Here is a 16,770-nt window from a genome sequence, read left to right on the forward strand (position 1 = left end):
CCACAGACTGCAGCTCCAGATACGGGTTTGGAGACTGGTTTGTTACTTGGCGACTCTGAACTGCTCGTGGGTGTGAATGTGATCGTGATTGGTCGTCTGCGTGTCAGCCGTGCGATTACGCCGCCTCTCACCCGGTGTCAGCTGAGATCAACCCTGCGAAGGATATACATGAATTAATGGATGGATGTTTTATCCTAAAATTCAGATTTAAGTTGTGTTTTAATAAAGATCTGAGCTGTTTGTGTTCTCCCTTTTTTATACTTTCCAGCTTCGCTCTCTTAAAAAGTAAAAACACGCAGGCCCTCTGGTGCTGGTAAATAGTCTCATCCTTCAGTATTGTGATCACGGTTACGGTGCGTGCATGCGTCCTCATTAACTCCCATAGGAACAGGAACTTCTTGCTAAAACATTCAAGCTTTGTGTCATCTCCATCACTCCCCTGTGATTGGTGCTGATGCTGTGTGTGTGTCAGCTGCAGGCAGAGGTATTCGACCACGTGCAAGGTGAATATTTCTGCGATAATTAGCGCTATTGAAATCCATTTGGTGCATCACAGTAAGATGTAGTGTTAAATGCATTATGGTTTGTTGTGGGCAGAAGAGGGAGGGAGGAGGAGGGGGGAGATGGAGGCGTGGGAGGAGAGAGGAAGAGAGACACGCTGATGTAGACGAGAGGGCAGAGAGGATGAACTGGGCATGCTTTCCCAGCAGAGGAGAGGACATTAGGTTTCCATGGTGCAGTGATGTTTATCTGGAGGTTAACCAGTTCGTCTGAGGCACACACACACACACACACACACACACACACACACACACATACAGAGGGGCGTGGTCGCACTTTAAAGGATCTGAAGAGACGCAGATCTTTATCCTCATTGTATATTACAGCTTTCAGCACTGCCACAAGGAGGAGAATATCCAGTCTGAATGATGATCGCAGCCTGTAGATACAACCATAAATTATACGTTGATTAAATATTGAGCCGCTCCTTTGTGACTTAACAAAAATACTGATATCACACACACACACACACACACACACACACACACCGTATCACTGTGTATAGAAACACTAGAGCAGGGGTCCTGTTTTTAAGAGGTTTTATACATACATACACACCAGGCCAGTAAAGGGACCCTGCTTTTATTAGAGGTTTTACAGTAAATGCAACATGATTGATTATTCTAGCATATTACACACTAACATCTTTATTTCTTTATTTCTGGCTGCTGTTGTAACAAAGGTCTCACAAATATGTAAAATGTGTACATACATTCATCACCACTGTGTTACACCTACCCATAATGCTGCTGTCACAGAGTCACTACAACTTGCCACCGCTAGATGGCAGAACACATAAAGCGATTGCTGGATTCGTGTATATATGTTGTTATATCGTCATGTTATTAAACTTTCAGTCTTTTCCAACCCTCCCTGTCTCGCTCTCTCCTGCCCTCGATCCGTGTTTATCACCGGATCAGTCGTAGCTGCCGTTGCCCGAGGCTTCACAGAGAGGTCCAGGGTTAAGTGTCGTTCAGGCCTGTTCACACTGCCGCTGTAGGCCAAAGGCTGACGAGTGCTCGTGCTCCGGAGCCGGACGGGACTGGCTCTCACGTCGGGGGAGATATTTTAGAAACTCTCTCCGGTATTTTGAGACACCCCATAACTTTTTTATCAATCTTCCGGCTGTAAATGAATTATGAAGCACTCTCAAATTGAACTGGAGGTCAAAGCGAGCGGTGAAGGCTTTCTACATCCTTGAATTAATGTAAAACACATTACATACTTGGTTCTCCCGGCAGGAAAACTACTGGTTTTACTACTAATAATTACTGTAATTATAAATCTGTGCTCAAAGACCACTAAGTGGTACAAGTCCGAGAATAGCAGCTCTGTTAGATGTAGTTGAGGCTGTGTTACCTAAAGGGAAGGCACAGTCTGTTCCTAATACGGGTGATTGTGGGGTTATGAACATATGAAGCAATCGCCACCTCTTTTTAAGCATAACAGCACGCTGGTTGACTGTGATCCTGAACGCCTCCCTGCCGGCAACAGTTTGGAGAAATTTTGCATTCAGCAAAGGCAGACTTTGTTCCAAATATAGCCCTCTCTGCGTTCGCGTTCAGATCTTGTTTGGGTTTTATTTTAATTTCAGAGTGCCCTGGAGAGCTGGATATTATAATTTGTGGATGGAGGAGCTCCATTTTTTTTTCTTTCACTCGTTCCTGCCACAGTGGCTCCCTTCGTAATTAATGATCTCTGATGAAGAGAGAATTTCTGATGGCAGAGGGAGAGAGGAAGAGTGAGGAGGGAACTCAGTCACAGCCGGTGAAAAAGGATGCCACTGGCTGGATCTCGGAAATATGATTGAGATTATGAAATGAATACATGAATAAATAAATGAGCCGGTGGCGAAGGGGGTCACGGACGGCAGAGGAACGAGGGACGAGTGGTCCAAGGAGAACAGTGGGGAGGACGTCATTGGAAACGTACTTTTCACTACTGACAGAAATATACAGAAGACTGAATACTGCAGTTTCGGGTGGCGTGTAAAGACAGATTAATGCTTCAAAAGTTTTAAGTAGGGATGCACCGATACTTATAACAATATCACGTATCGGGTCCAATATTGAGCTTATGTACTCGTAACCATAAAACCACTGAAAACACGTCACTAAAGTCCCCCGTGGATTTATTAAATCCACTAACCATTAGCATGAACTGACTCGGATGCTAGCGTTTGCTGTTTAACAGCTGGTGTGATCGCGCCTTTAACTCTTCCAGTGGCAATTACAGGGTCATTCATTGTCAAACACAATTAGACTGCAGCCAACAATTACTATTATAGGCATAATGTGATTCTACTGAAGTCATTTAGTCTATGAAAGCTTAGAAAGTAGTAAAAGAATACCCAAAATGATCCAAATCCCAAAGATATTGAGTTTACAAAATGATATAAAAGATAAAAAAGCTTGCTTCAAAATACTCTGCTTAGATTTTCCTTTTGATTGAATGATCAATTAATAAACACATTGTTTCAGCTCTAATACAATAAATTCACATTTATCTCAGCAGCTCAGCAGTGGATGCATGTTGAGAGCCTGCAGAGATTCACGGTGCATGTGTAACACTGGACTACAGCTTCTGTCTCATGGTTAATGCAAGCACCGCTATACACGGGACAATATATGCATGTAGCATATAGCACACAGTCATCAGTGCAGCCTGCAGCTCAACACACCCACAGCTTCCAAATCAAACCGGAAGGAAATAATTTGAAGTAAATTTGAGCAAAGCACAGACGAGTACAAATGATTAGACCGCAGCCCAATGAAACCATAAAACTAACAAATGGCCTCTGTCAGACCCTGGCCATCAGTGGCCAAGGTTGTACTACCAACACACACACACACACACACACACACACACACACACACACACACACACACACACACACACACACTTACAGTCTTGTAATGAGAAATGTTTGGACGTGGCCTTGAGCAGCCTTTTGGAATGTGTCCCAGACAGCTGAAATATGGTATCAGTGGCACAATGACAATCACTCACTTGGTTTTTAGTCTCCCCTCAACTATAATGAACACAGAATAATGAATCATGTGGATAGGCCTTTTAGAAAGTGTGTGTGTGTGTGTGTGTGTGTGACAGACTTTTTATTCTGTGTTTGAAATGTTAGAACCAAAAAAACCAGCGAGTAAAACAGATTTGATGTATTTCTTTGAACATGGTTTGATATGATAAGGTCAAAATAATACGTAATGTTCTTCTTTGTGGGCTAGTAAACTATGACATCTCCCCGATGGCGACAACATCACCAGTTAAAGATTCAACAATGTGAGTAAAGTAAGACAATTAAAGGGGAATTCATCATCTGGACTGGTAGCGCTGTTAGCTGTTAGCAGAGCTGTAATAACAGAGGTGGTGCCAGGAGCAAGCTGGGAGGAGATGGCAGCCCATTAACTACCACCAGCAGCCATAATGACACGGTAGAGTTAAGAAAAAATAGACCGCAGAGCTGTAGCTTGGTTTTACACACGGGTGAGCAATGTCATGATTTAAGTAATATGTGCTGGCCGGGGCTTTATGTGTACAGTGTGTGCCTCTAGTTGACCACACATAACAGATTAGACTTGACGTTACAGGCCGGAGTTTAATGAATTGAATATGCAAGTATAACTAGCACTGAAATGTAAAAATGTTAACGTCTTACTATGAAACAATAGCGTCTTTATACTCGAGGCACCAGTTGAAAATAGGTAATTTTTACTTTAGTTTGTTTTATTGGTCTGTAAGTTTTTAATAAAGAATTATATAATTCGGTATTAATTACTGGAAGAGAAAGACAGACTAATAGAGACATTAACAGATGTCGAGTTGCTACATTTCCAGTTAATTACTTCTGATTAATTACTAAGAGTCTTCGGCCGCCTTCACTCTTGGATCTTTAATATGAGTTTTTTCACTTTTATGTCCCTCTAGACTGACATTCGTCATGCGGGTCACTTTCGGGACCGGGAACTGTTCACACTGGAATCCGAGCAAAAAATCAGAATTCAGCGTTTAGGCTTCCAGTGTGAATGTAGCCTTATTTAAAGCTGCAGCAGGTAACTTTTATAAAAATAACTTTTTGTCATATTTGCTGAAACTTTCACTAAATCCTGACAGTAGAACATGAGACAGATAATGTGTGAAACAATCATCTTCCTCTGGCTCCTCCTGGTGCTCCGAATGGGATTTAAAAGAATCCACCGGGCCCGAATGGAAACTACAAATCAGAGCCGAGAAACATATAAAGGTTCTTTGTTGAGTCTCATTTCGTTGTTATTTGAATGAAACTCAACACTCAACTATCTTTCTCGGCTCTGATTGGTAATCTCAGCACCAGGAGGAGCCAGAGGAAGCTGATTGTTTCACATATTATCTGTCTCAAGTTTTACTGTCAGGATTTAGTGAAAGTTTCAGCAAATATGACAAAAAGTTATTTTTATAAAAGTTACCTACTGCAGCTTTAATGTAAAGTTAGTAAAGCTGATAAAGTGAATTCAGTTAAATTCAGTGAATCGATTCTGTCCAGAAACCAACAACTGCTTATAAACTCTGAACCTTTATTCAAGTGAATCAGAACTTTTAACTCAATTAGTCGTACCAAATTACAGAGGAAATTATTAGGAAATAACGGACATAATAATGTATGAAAGATGCATATAAAACTAGACAAATGTGACAATAGTAATCAGCATCTTGATTAAAACATGTCAGTCTGATGTTAGTCATTTAAAGCTCCAGAGTGTAACATTGAGGAGGATCTATTGTCAGAAATGGAATATAATGTTCAGAGGTATGTTTTCATTAGTGTTTAATCACCTGAATATAAGAATTGTTGTTTTTAGAATGAGACGTTTTTATCTACAGACGCTGCGGGTCGCCTTTAATGGAGGCCGCTATGTTGAACCGCCATGTTTCTACAGCAGCCCAAAACAGAGATGCACCAAAACCAAATACAACTACGAAGTACTAACTACTTTTATTTAAGTAGTTGCAGATACCAATAAGAGGACTTATTTATACTATTACAGTATTTTCATGAGACTCACTTTCTGACTTTAACTAATTAAATGTTGAAAACTGCTGAAATTGCTTCTCCTCCGCCGGCTCCACTAACGTCACTCTGCAGTATCGGAGTACTTTGATTACAATTACGAGTACATGAGCTCACTATCGGACCTGATAGCTGATACTGGTATCGGTGGTATCGGTGTATCCCTACACACTGGCTCTACACAGGGATAATTTGCATTTCTCACGTGTATCACAGCCAACGTAGTTTCTCCTCCTCACTCGGAGGAGGGAGGGTGAAGTGAGAGCGAGTTGTGATCTCCAACCACACCGCTAAACACGACTAAATCCTCCACACCTGTCCTTTTAATGAAGACAAATCTGTGACCAAAAAAAAAAGTGTCTGTGTAATAATTGAGCAGTGAGTGAGCACTGGTTGTACTGGGCGGCTCCCAGCTGTAACTCTGTGAATGTAAAGCAGTCGTTTTGCTGTGGATGAACTGAGTTAAAATGTAGGACAGATGTTCTGCATCATCACTGTAACACAGTTGTTTTTAAGAAGACCCGCGTAGTAAATTCCAGCAGGTATTGCAGCAGATGACCGGCAGTGCTTCTCTTGGTAAAATATAGCCTCTCTTTGTCCCACATACATGCCCACCCCCTCACTCCCCCCACCCACATGTAGGGGTTTGCTCAAGGCTTCACATAAATTAAAGTGACAAGCTCTTGTCGAGATGTTCCCTCCGTCTCTACCCAGTCTCTCCCTCTGTTTTATAACACTCCTTTCTTTCCTTCCTACCATGGATACACACCGGCACGCTGCCGCGCTCCTATTGGAAGATTCTTACATCGGGGACTCAAACTCTTTCCTCTAGACGCTAAACAGACACAAATATTGTTGTTGTCAGGCTGAATCCCTGGAGGAGTAACAGCTCAGCTTCTCAGGAATGAATGAAAATGACTGCTCTTAAAGCTATTACGTTATATTACAGACATGTAATTCAGGTTTCTCACTAGATAATTTGATATGTTGGTGGCAGTAACAGATCAACCTGTGTGCTGATATCATATATATGGCTTTGATACATAAACATTACGTATACTGTAACTTTTGCTGTAGTCTGTAGCTGAATTTCGAGCTGCGTCACAGAGTTTCCTAACTGCTGGCTAATGAAGTTTAAAGACTTGCTTCAGTGCACCTTTGTTGCCCTGCAGGCAAATACGAGGACCTTACAGCACGGATCAATAATGTATAGAGACTCTGCCTGAGCAAACATATAATTTATAGTTTGAATCTAAATAAAAAACAACCCACAGAAAGCGGAATAAGGAGCTTGTTGTACACAGTTTGTACTGTATGTGATCATTTCTAGAGATACAACGTACGTAATTTGTTATTGACTTAAAGAGGCAGGAACCAGGAGGGCGTGAGCCAGACCAGTGTCAGTTACCTTGTGCACATTGACAATAATATTCTTCTTCCACTTTCTGTTGTTGGCTATAATAATAAAACAGTACAAGTCAAACGTTTTGTCCACAATAAATTAAATACGGCCTGACAAGATTTATTATTTATTCTTTAAATCTTACAGAGCACCTTTAAATGAGACTTTAACCTCAGTTTTACAGTGTTGTGTAATCGAGTTATCAGTTATTTATAACGTTTATTATTTTCTCACTTTTTTCTGTTATCGTCGACCTTTTTTAATGAATATGTATGAATTTGTCGCAGTGTTTGACAGAGTATAGTGTCGCCTTTAAAAGCCTTTCTAGGGACGGCTGTTGCTAATTAGCATCCTCTACACACACTATGGTACTTGCATCAGAGAGCTGTCAGTCTGTCTGTGTTTACTGTATCTGTCCCTATCAATAAACCATAAATAAATAAACATGTATATATTTGATACACTACAGTATCTCTGACATACTGTTTAATATTATTTACAGCAGGTAGAAATACAGAATAAAACCTTTTTGAACTTGTGTGTCCACTGTTATGTAAAGTGTGACCGAACACCCAGTCAGTGGTGCTTTATGTGTCACTGGTCACAAGAGGGCAGTAAATCTGTCCCCGTACAGGAAGACATCGTTTCCATTTGTGTCACTTCTCCTCCACTGATTCTGACTCAAATGTGAGACAGTCGAGCTGTCAGATAATAGCAGGAGACGTTGCTGTGCGACAGTTTTTTATTTTATTTTACCTCAGGGTTCCCAGGACAGTTGCAGTTGTTGGAATAGACAGATGTTGCAGCTGTTTTCACAAGGGCTCTCTATTGCTAGAGGTGTGTTTTCATATGTGTGTGTGTGTGTGTGTGTGTGTGTGGAACAATAGGACTGTGTGTTTTTGTGTTTGGGGAGAGAGGAGAGACTAACAGGGAGGAGAGTGTTTCTTCCAGACATGAATATACTGTGCAGGTTGCTCAAGGACAGAATGAGCACATGGATGTTGGAGCATTGTTAGTCCTCGCATTAACACTCTCACCGCTGCTCCCCTGACACCCCTCAAGGTCTAACCCATTCACCACTGTGTGATTACACAATGCAGTGTGTGCTGTGATAATAAGCTCTCACTTACTCGCAGTGTAATGGACAATTGAAAGCACTACAACACGTCTGTTTATCTTTTGACTTTATAAACCTCTCATTTGTTATTAGATTGATTTTCCACCTTTCAGGCAGCCGTCGCTTCTGTTCAGTCACTAAGAAATGAAAATGAACTTGCAGAGACTTGAAATCTGTGTGAATTTGAGGGGTTTTTGTTGTTAAATTGTTGTGAGGTACAGCAGCTGTGAGCACAAACAGTATTCACTCCCTGGAGGTGTGTTCAATGATGCTCCGACATCTGAGAATCCAAAAGAAACAGAAATATGGTTTTCTAACAAGGAAGCTGGTTAATTTTCACTCTGTGTCACTAAAAATTGAAGATGGATTTCATATACAAACATAAAGAAACAAATTGTTATTATCTGTCTAAATTTGTTGTCTAAAAATGTTATTATGTTTTGTCGTGTTTGATCCTTTAACTGTTACATTTCTTCAGTTTTTTTCAGGGTGAATTTTCCTGTTTTACTTTATTATTTTCATGAAATCTGCAAATTATTGTCGTATTACACATTACATGACCACATTGTTTATTTCAATGATTTCTGCAATGATTATTTTGTCTAACTTCAGCTTCAGATTCATTCTGGGAACAGCAGTTTACACACAGTCAGACTTAAAGGTCCATTTAGTAGCTCTTCTGGAGCTTTTAGTCACTTCACATGATCTTAATCAGTGGATAGAAATGTTCAAATTTCCATTTTTCTGAGCCTCTTCAGGAGGATACTAAGTTATTATTTTGAGAAAGTTTCTCACTATAAAAACTTAAAGAATCTTCTTTTTTGCGTAATATTGGCGGGAATGTGCTTCCATAGTTTCGTCTCTCTCTTGGATCTGCCTGAACGCGTTGTGTCTTCGTCCTCCCCGGAGTCAGAGTCCTGGTCGGAGCCGCTGTACATGATCACCTTGACCACAAATAATGACTTCTTTTCATTGTTCACAGCAGCTGACAGAACAACCTCATCACAAAGTCTCTTGAGTTGTTATTTCATTTCATCTGAATTGTTTTGTTTGATTGGCCGACCATCACGTCCACCAATGCTGCACCTAAATGAAAATCTACTGTTTAAATGTTGCCTGTTCAGTCTAATTAAGGTCAGACGCTGTGGTATCGATGCTTTTTATCCAACTACATGAACACTGTGTTGATTCAAGTCTCTGCATATTAATCCCATAACAGACCACTGGCTTCAAACTGTATTCTGATCTTTGGAACCATGTTTGTAGTATTTATAGACCCTCAGAAACCATTTTACGAGTGCCATCCTATGATGTAACGGCGTCACCAGAAACATTTCTAGTTGTCTCACTCCTTTACTTTCTATCTCCCCCCTTCTCTCATCTCCCTACACCCCCACCCTGCTGCAGGTCGAGAGAAGAGAAAGGGTCCCATGATCTCTGCCGGTGATGCCGAGTTCCCGCGGGATTACCACACCCTGGCTGCCGGCGGCGGCCGCGGGGCCCGGCGGTTCCCTGACAACACCAACGGGGGGTTCACGTCGTCCTCGCTGGACCGCCGGCACAACTCCGTGGCCGCCAAAAGCCTGGAGGCCCTGAACAGCATCCACAAGGCAGACATCGAACGCCAGCGAGATGCTCTCATGGACCTCCAGAAGAACAAGTTCTCCAACAGCCCCGGCAGCATGTCGCAGGGCTCCGCCCCTGCTGGGCGCCAGGTATCTGCACAGTGCACCTCACACCTAATTATCTGACAAAGAATGCTTTAATGTTTGGTTCTGGTACCGGTGGTGGTCAATAAATACTTCCGTATAAGAAGCAACATCTCTCACACTCACTATAGACTGAGGTTGGATGAGAATCCTCCTGAGGGTCTGCAGACATACAGGACTCTCCTGCACTCTGCCTCAATAATCTCTCAGATTATTGTCCGTCATTCTAGGTGCGAAGCAGTAGGGCTGCTCCCCAAATAAAGATTTTTGTAGCAGTCGTTAGTTAAAGCCAACAGTCGACTAGTAATGGTACTGATTCTGAATGTGTCGTTCATTTATTTCAACATCACACAAGTTTCGTTCAAAATGCGGAATAAATAACTTCCAACTTCACAAAAAAAAGCTAACCTACTTTTTAATTTTTTTCAGGGGGGCCCCCTTTCTCCCCATGGTGGGGGGAAAAAGCAGTTCTCTAAGTCTCTAAGTATCTCAATATAATAACTTTGTGACACTAAGCAATCAACAAAGTCTTTTCACCCTCGGGTTGGGTTTTTGGTGGGGGCCCTTTTAAATCCCTTTTCCCCCTTCGCTCTTGGAGACTGTGAACCCGGCTCTGTTGCTCATTCTCCTGTGCTAGACAATATAATCAAACCCCCCCACCAGCAGTTACAGATCCCCATATTGAGTTTAACATTGTTTTTTCTTTCTCGACTAAACCTCTTTACGTCTAGTCAACTGTTGGGGGAGCCCTACAAAGCAGTTTCTTTTACATAAAGTCAGCAAATACAAGACAATATAATAAATACCAAGAGATCATATTGATTTTTCAACCATCATCATTTACCTATATTTATCATTTATAGGTCTTTTGTCACATATTTAATTAGCTGAATTAGCCAAAAATAGACATTTCTATGTGGTTATATGATATAATGTATATCAATACCACAATATAACAAGAGATTTGTCCTCTCCTACACACATGGATCAGGAGGGACAAATGAATTCATTTAAGAATGCAAATGCATCTGTAGGTGGGCTGCAGCGATTAAATGTTGTGATGTTTTTGAGTTCCTGGTTCACGATGTGATATTGTCACATCCTCTTTAATACATCTGCATAAAAGTAGTTGAGGAAAACTAATATTTTCACTTTTGTCATGTCAAATCTAAACATTTGAATTAAAACGTAACTATTGTTAGCAGGACACATCGAAAACTAAAGTTAAGTTAGTATCGAGGATTATTTAAAAAAAGTCTTCTTGACTTTGAGAAATACATATTCCAATTTTTTCTGTCACAATGTGTTTTAATGCAGATTATCTATCCAATAACATCTCTAGAGGAGAGTGCAGCCTGGGGGAGGGATGAGCTCTCTGAGTGCTTTCTGTTTCCACACGTGAACATTTTATTCCTGGGAGATAATAACAGCACATCGGTGGGCTCGGAAACCCACACAAGCGCATTATGTGGCGAGGTGCCTGTGGGGGCTTCAGACGCACACACAGTGGAGGCTTCTTTTTTTTTATGACCGGCTTGCTGGGTCAGTAATGGTCGTGTTTTAAGTGGTTATCATCTGAAAGAGTCAGCAATAGAATATGGAGAAAAGGGTTTAAGTGGGACGATGAGAAAATGTCAGAATGTGAAGTATTAAACTCACCTCTCCATCATATCTCTTACGTCTCTGTCTCCGTCTCCCTGCTCGCCGTGTTCTCCCTTTCATTCTGCCATCAATCACCACGCGCTCTGACTTGATACCTGTGACAGATGGTCAACACAGAACAGAACAGCCTGCTTCAGCGTTTCTCTCTCTACCTTAAAGGAGTAGATCATCTCCCGTCTGTGTGTTTAGCCTAGCTTAGCATAAAGGCTTAAGGCAGGAAAGCAAAGGAAACACATTGATAGTCATTTTAATATAATGGCTTCTGGATCTGTGTAGTGTCTCCATTGGTTGCAATAAAAACAGATCCCATTCAGTCTTATGTAGAAATGAACCGACTTCTCAGTTGATTTATGAGCTCAGTAAACAGTTTCCTGATGAGTTTCTGGTCTCTATGAACGTGTACGCCTACCAACATGTTCATTATACATGTTCTATTGAGTTACATATTGGAATAAGTGTTCCTGTAATGTCTCCAGCTATAGTGGATGTCATGAGGAAGAGCTTCAGTCTCTGACGATAGACTGATAATCTCATTAATTTGCCGTTTTGTTGTCATCAGTCATCCTGACGCTGTGTTGGCAGTTGTTGTCTGGGTGGGAGTGATATTTATCCCGAACTCATCAACATCGGATGCATCTGCCCTGTTGGCTTAATTGTTCTTTGACATGGCTGGGAATAGTTTTTATGTTTGTTTACATTTGCAAAAGAAATACGCCCATTTCAGAGTTATTCTATCTGTTAAATCAACTTACAGCAACATAAATAGCTGCAGTTATCTCACTGTTATTTGTCTCCATTTTCTTGGCAATTCTTCTGTAGTCCAGACGCAGGAGGAGGGAGGAGGGAGGAGGAGGGAGGAGGAGGGAGAGTGCAGGTGCTGAAACGTTGAATCCCTTACAAAGCAATTTGAAAAAGCAACAAAGATGGCGGTAACACTGCGTACGGCGCTGTTGAGCTTCCCTAAATCAGCCCTACCTCTCACTATATGCTGCCTCAGCTCCCTATAAAACGTGCATGTTTGGAGGTAGTGCCGAAACATATCAGAAAAAGTACCTTATGCCTGATTTTAAAAAAGTTCCAGTGTTTTACATTTGGTTCTGTAATTACTACCTAGCTATCTTTTGGTGGCGGTTCGGCGTGCAGCTGAACACACGCTTGTTTGGAAGATGGACTTGAAAGGCCCATGGAGGCCGTGATGAGTCCACTTCCAACCAGTATGGAGAGTGAACCGAGCAAACTCATCTCGCTCTCGGTATGAAAGCAAGTTTCCCAAAACTGTGAACTACTCCTTTAAGTCTCTCTCTCTCTCTCTCTCTCTCTCTCTCTCTCTCTTCTTATTCCTCCCTGCAAACCTCCGTTAGCTCCTGTCCATCACGTCTCCCCCGCTGTCTCCTCTGCCCCCCCCCCGACCCCGTCCAGCTCCTCCTTCCTCCCCACCCACTCTTCTTGCTCTTTCATGTGCTGTGTCTATTTACCCAAACCACTCCATATATCACCGGATGAGAAAGGTGGACCGAGACACAGAGAGAGAGAGAGAGAGAGAGAGAGAGAGAGAGAGAGAGTAACAGAGATGGAGAAACAGGTGGAGTCTGCTGTCGTCATGGCAACCCACCGTTTCCCATATAAGGCAACTGAGTGATATCATATGGTTGGCACTGCCTGGGCTTTGGAAGGAGGCACAGGCTGTACTGAGTGAGAGGCAACAGCAGCAGGAGAGAGCGACAAGAGGAGAGACAGCCAGGGAAGGAGGGAGGGTTCTTTTTTTTATCGTTTATGTCAGCAGGGGCGAGAGAGACTGACAGACAGCGGGAGAGAGAGAGAGAGAGAGAGAGAGAGAGAGCAGAGCACAGGACAGGAGGAGGAGGAGGGGCAGGAAGAGATGCTAACTGCCTCTTAGGCGCTACTACGGGTACCAGCGAGGGGGACTCTGGCGGATCCTCAGGGCGCGGGAAAGACACAGAGCCGCAGTGAAAAAAAAAAAATGGAGAGGGGGGAGGAGGAAGAGGGAGGCGTGTGGAGCGGGAGGATGCGCCAGGCGGCCGACGTGCTCATTAAGTAGCAACGGTAACTCTCTAACCCCGTCCTTGCATCCTCACAGCTGAGACATCTCCTCCGTGGTGCTGCCATGGCTGTGTGACGCTTCTGTTGCTGCGTGAATGATGCTGGAGTGATGGAAAGTGCAGGAGTGTGTGTGTGTGTGTGTGTGGGCTGTGTGTGTATGTGTGAGGTGTGCATGTGTGTGTGTGTGTGTAAAGACAGGTAGACCTGAGGAGCACTCAACTCATCCTCTCCTCCCTTCCTGCTCCTCAGTGTGAGTGTATGAGTGAGTGTGTGTTGTTTTTAGGGGAGGGTCCTTTCGCTCTCCTGAAGCATCCAGGTGTTGACCAGGTGTGTGTGTTTGCTGCCGCAGTGAATGTATGCGTGTGTGTGAGTGTGTGTGTGCAGAAGAAAGAGGAAAAACAAGAATATACATATGTGTGTGTGTGTGTGTGTGTGTGTGTGTGTGTGTGTGACGAGTGAGTGCACATGTGTGTGTTTGGGCTTGAAGCAAGGCGGACTGTGAGTGAAAGAGAGGGTGGGGGGGAGAAAGAAAAGAGGGTGGGTACAAAAATGGCTACTTGGCATGCAGGTCAGGCACGCATGTCTCTCTGCTCATCCCTCTCTGTTTCTGTCTTTCTTTCCTGTCTCTCCTTCCCGTCATTTTTCTCTCTTAAGCCCTGTCTGTCTGTCTCTGTGCATATGAGCGCCCTGGGATCTCAGCTCAAGTGATTGAGAAATATTGCGGGCAGTAATCACTGAGTCACGGCGCTGTGGGGGCCTGTTTGTGTTAGATGAGACAGGTTTTATGTTCCAAAAAATGTCCGCTTGTTGGTGCATTAAATTATTTTGCGGAGTGACTTGGCGGTAGATTTTTTGCCATTCCACTTTAAGGTGAACAAACCAAGCGAGTGGGTGATTGCACAGCTCCGTGTGGATGCGACATATATCAGGGATTATAACACAATGGGTGCTTGACTTCACAATTATCATCTGTTTGTTTCTGTCACAGTGATTCTAACAAGCACCTGTGAGTAGGGTGATAATATTAGCGCCCAGTTGTCAACTGGCACTCGTGCAGCCAGCCGCATGGAAGTGCTTCAAAGTTGAAAACATGACGTCAGCCAGAGGTTATAGAGGTTGCCCGGCTCTATATCTTGAGCAATGATCCTTGACGACGTTGGTATTCTTTCAGAAAGTAAAACTGGTGAGAAGTGAATATAAGTAGGGCGTTTATTGATTACACGAAGGCAAATGATCAATCTCTTCTTCTCTCGGAAAACTTGTGCATAAAAATCAGCTCATGGAGGTTGGACCTGATGATGTTAATTGATTAATCTTGATACATTTATGTTTGTTCTGCAAACACACAGAATCCCTTCTAACACGGAGAGCTGCAGCTACAGGCAGTGACGTCTGAACTGCAGACACACACAAGCTTTAAGATATTAACATTTCACAGGATAGGATGGACGTAGTGTGCACATACAACAACAACACTGACTGTGTGGATACTCCAAGTAATAAAATACAATACACAAAGTTTAACCAAAAGAAAACCTAAACAAGAAACATTAAAATGAAGTCCCTGAGAGATGAGGAAGCCAATATCCATGTGGCATAAACAGCGTTACCCTGTAGCATCGCCTAAGATCACGTAAAAGGAGCTGTTTAAAGGTCCGGTGTGTAGGATTTGGCGACATCTAGTGGTGCAGTTGCAGATTGTGAACCGAACACCGCTCGCGTCTGTATGTGACGACCTGGGAATGAAAGCGTGTTGCTATTGCTAAGTGTGCAGGAGAAACTACGGTGGTCATGAAAAAACATAGCAACCTCCATGGATGGAGACCTGTGGCATCTGTAGATAAAAACGGCTCATTCTAAGATAAAAAAAAAACCCAAAACGATTCCTATATTTATTAATATTATATCTGCTAATAGATCCTCCTCACTGGACCTTTAATGGGCCGAACTCACTCACTCACTCACTCACTCACTCACCAAACTATGGCCATCACTAAAGCGGGGGTTATACCTCATGAGGAGGAGTCTCTCAAATCATTTGTCAGACAATCTGTTCCTCCTCTGAGTCAGCACTGCTCCACTGTCTCCACGGGACCGCCACACAGCATCGCCGTGTTGGATTTCATGGATACTGTAGGGAAACCGCTCTCCCTCTCTGACCCTGACCTCAAATATTCAAAGCTTTGAGTGTCGGAGTTGAAGGAAGCCGTACCCTCCTCGTAGAAGCCGAAGAGGTCGTTCAGTAATTGTTTGATCAGTAACTGTAATGTGATTTCTGATTTAAATATTACATTACTGCCTTACAGACACATTACAGGAAACACTGGGGATAAATTACTTTTATACGTCTTGTAATATTCTTTGTAGCAACAGAGTTTCGCTCCTCTAATAAACAGAGCCTTCCTCTGTTCCCAAAAGAGCCGCCAGTTGGTTCTGTGGCCTTCTAATTACCTCAGTGACCCCATTGATGACCCCCGCCAGCTTGTTCTTGTGTTTACTGATCAGGTTACCGTACCAGCTACACAGTCAAAGCGTACCACAGGAACCTTTTAATGAGAGATTTATAGATTTCTTTGTAGAATTTGCCGGCTCAAACCCAATTAATCGTCGTATGGCTCAAGTTTTTATCAACAAAGAAATTGAGAATGTTTATAATATTCATCTTTCTCTCCTAACTTTAAACTGTAAGATTGAGCATTTCTTTTGTCAGGTTTCCATGCAAGATTAGCCAGAATTTCCTGGATCTCAGACAGACCTCACAGACAGTCAGACATAACAAAAACACACACGACAAATAGAAAAAGAAATAATAAAAGAAAAGCTTGAATTGAAGGCTGAATATTATTATTATTGAAGCTGCAGCAGGTCATTTTTTATGAAAATCACTTTTCCACAGAGCCAAGAAAGATAGTTGATTGTTGAGTCTCATTCCCAGCTCGTCAAGTATTGATGCTGGGAATGAGACTTTAAGTCTCCAGCCCAAAGCATCTTTCCATCTTTCTCAGCTCTGATTGGTGGTCTTCGTTCGTTGAAGGTGGATTCTTACAGATGCCATTAGGAGCACTAAGAGGAGCCTTGACTTGATTTTGTCACATATTATCTGTCTCATGTTCTACTGTCAGGATTCAGTGAAAGTTTAAGCAAGTTATTTTATAAAAATTGCCTACTGCAGCTTTAATTTATGATATGCCGGTCTGAT

General features: G+C 42.5%; 1 protein-coding gene across 5 annotated transcripts in view; it reads left to right on the plus strand.

Annotated features, from left to right (window-relative positions):
- srcin1b (SRC kinase signaling inhibitor 1b) overlaps window positions 1-16,770 on the plus strand; it is a 103,741-nt gene that overhangs the window by 25,417 nt on the left and 61,554 nt on the right. For 4 of the 5 annotated variants that reach the window (XM_051417881.1, XM_051417877.1, XM_051417878.1 and 1 more), the window contains exon 2: window positions 9,547-9,854. In XM_051417881.1, coding sequence (XP_051273841.1) covers window positions 9,570-9,854 — 285 coding nt within the window. In that variant the 5' untranslated portion in view covers window positions 9,547-9,569. Of the gene's footprint in view, window positions 1-9,546; window positions 9,855-13,116; window positions 13,575-16,770 lie in introns of those variants that run through there. The other variant, XM_051417884.1, reaches the window with a different exon arrangement.

Source organism: Dicentrarchus labrax, unplaced genomic scaffold (assembly GCF_905237075.1).
Source record: "Dicentrarchus labrax unplaced genomic scaffold, dlabrax2021, whole genome shotgun sequence".
Classification (NCBI taxonomy): Eukaryota; Metazoa; Chordata; class Actinopteri; family Moronidae; genus Dicentrarchus; species Dicentrarchus labrax.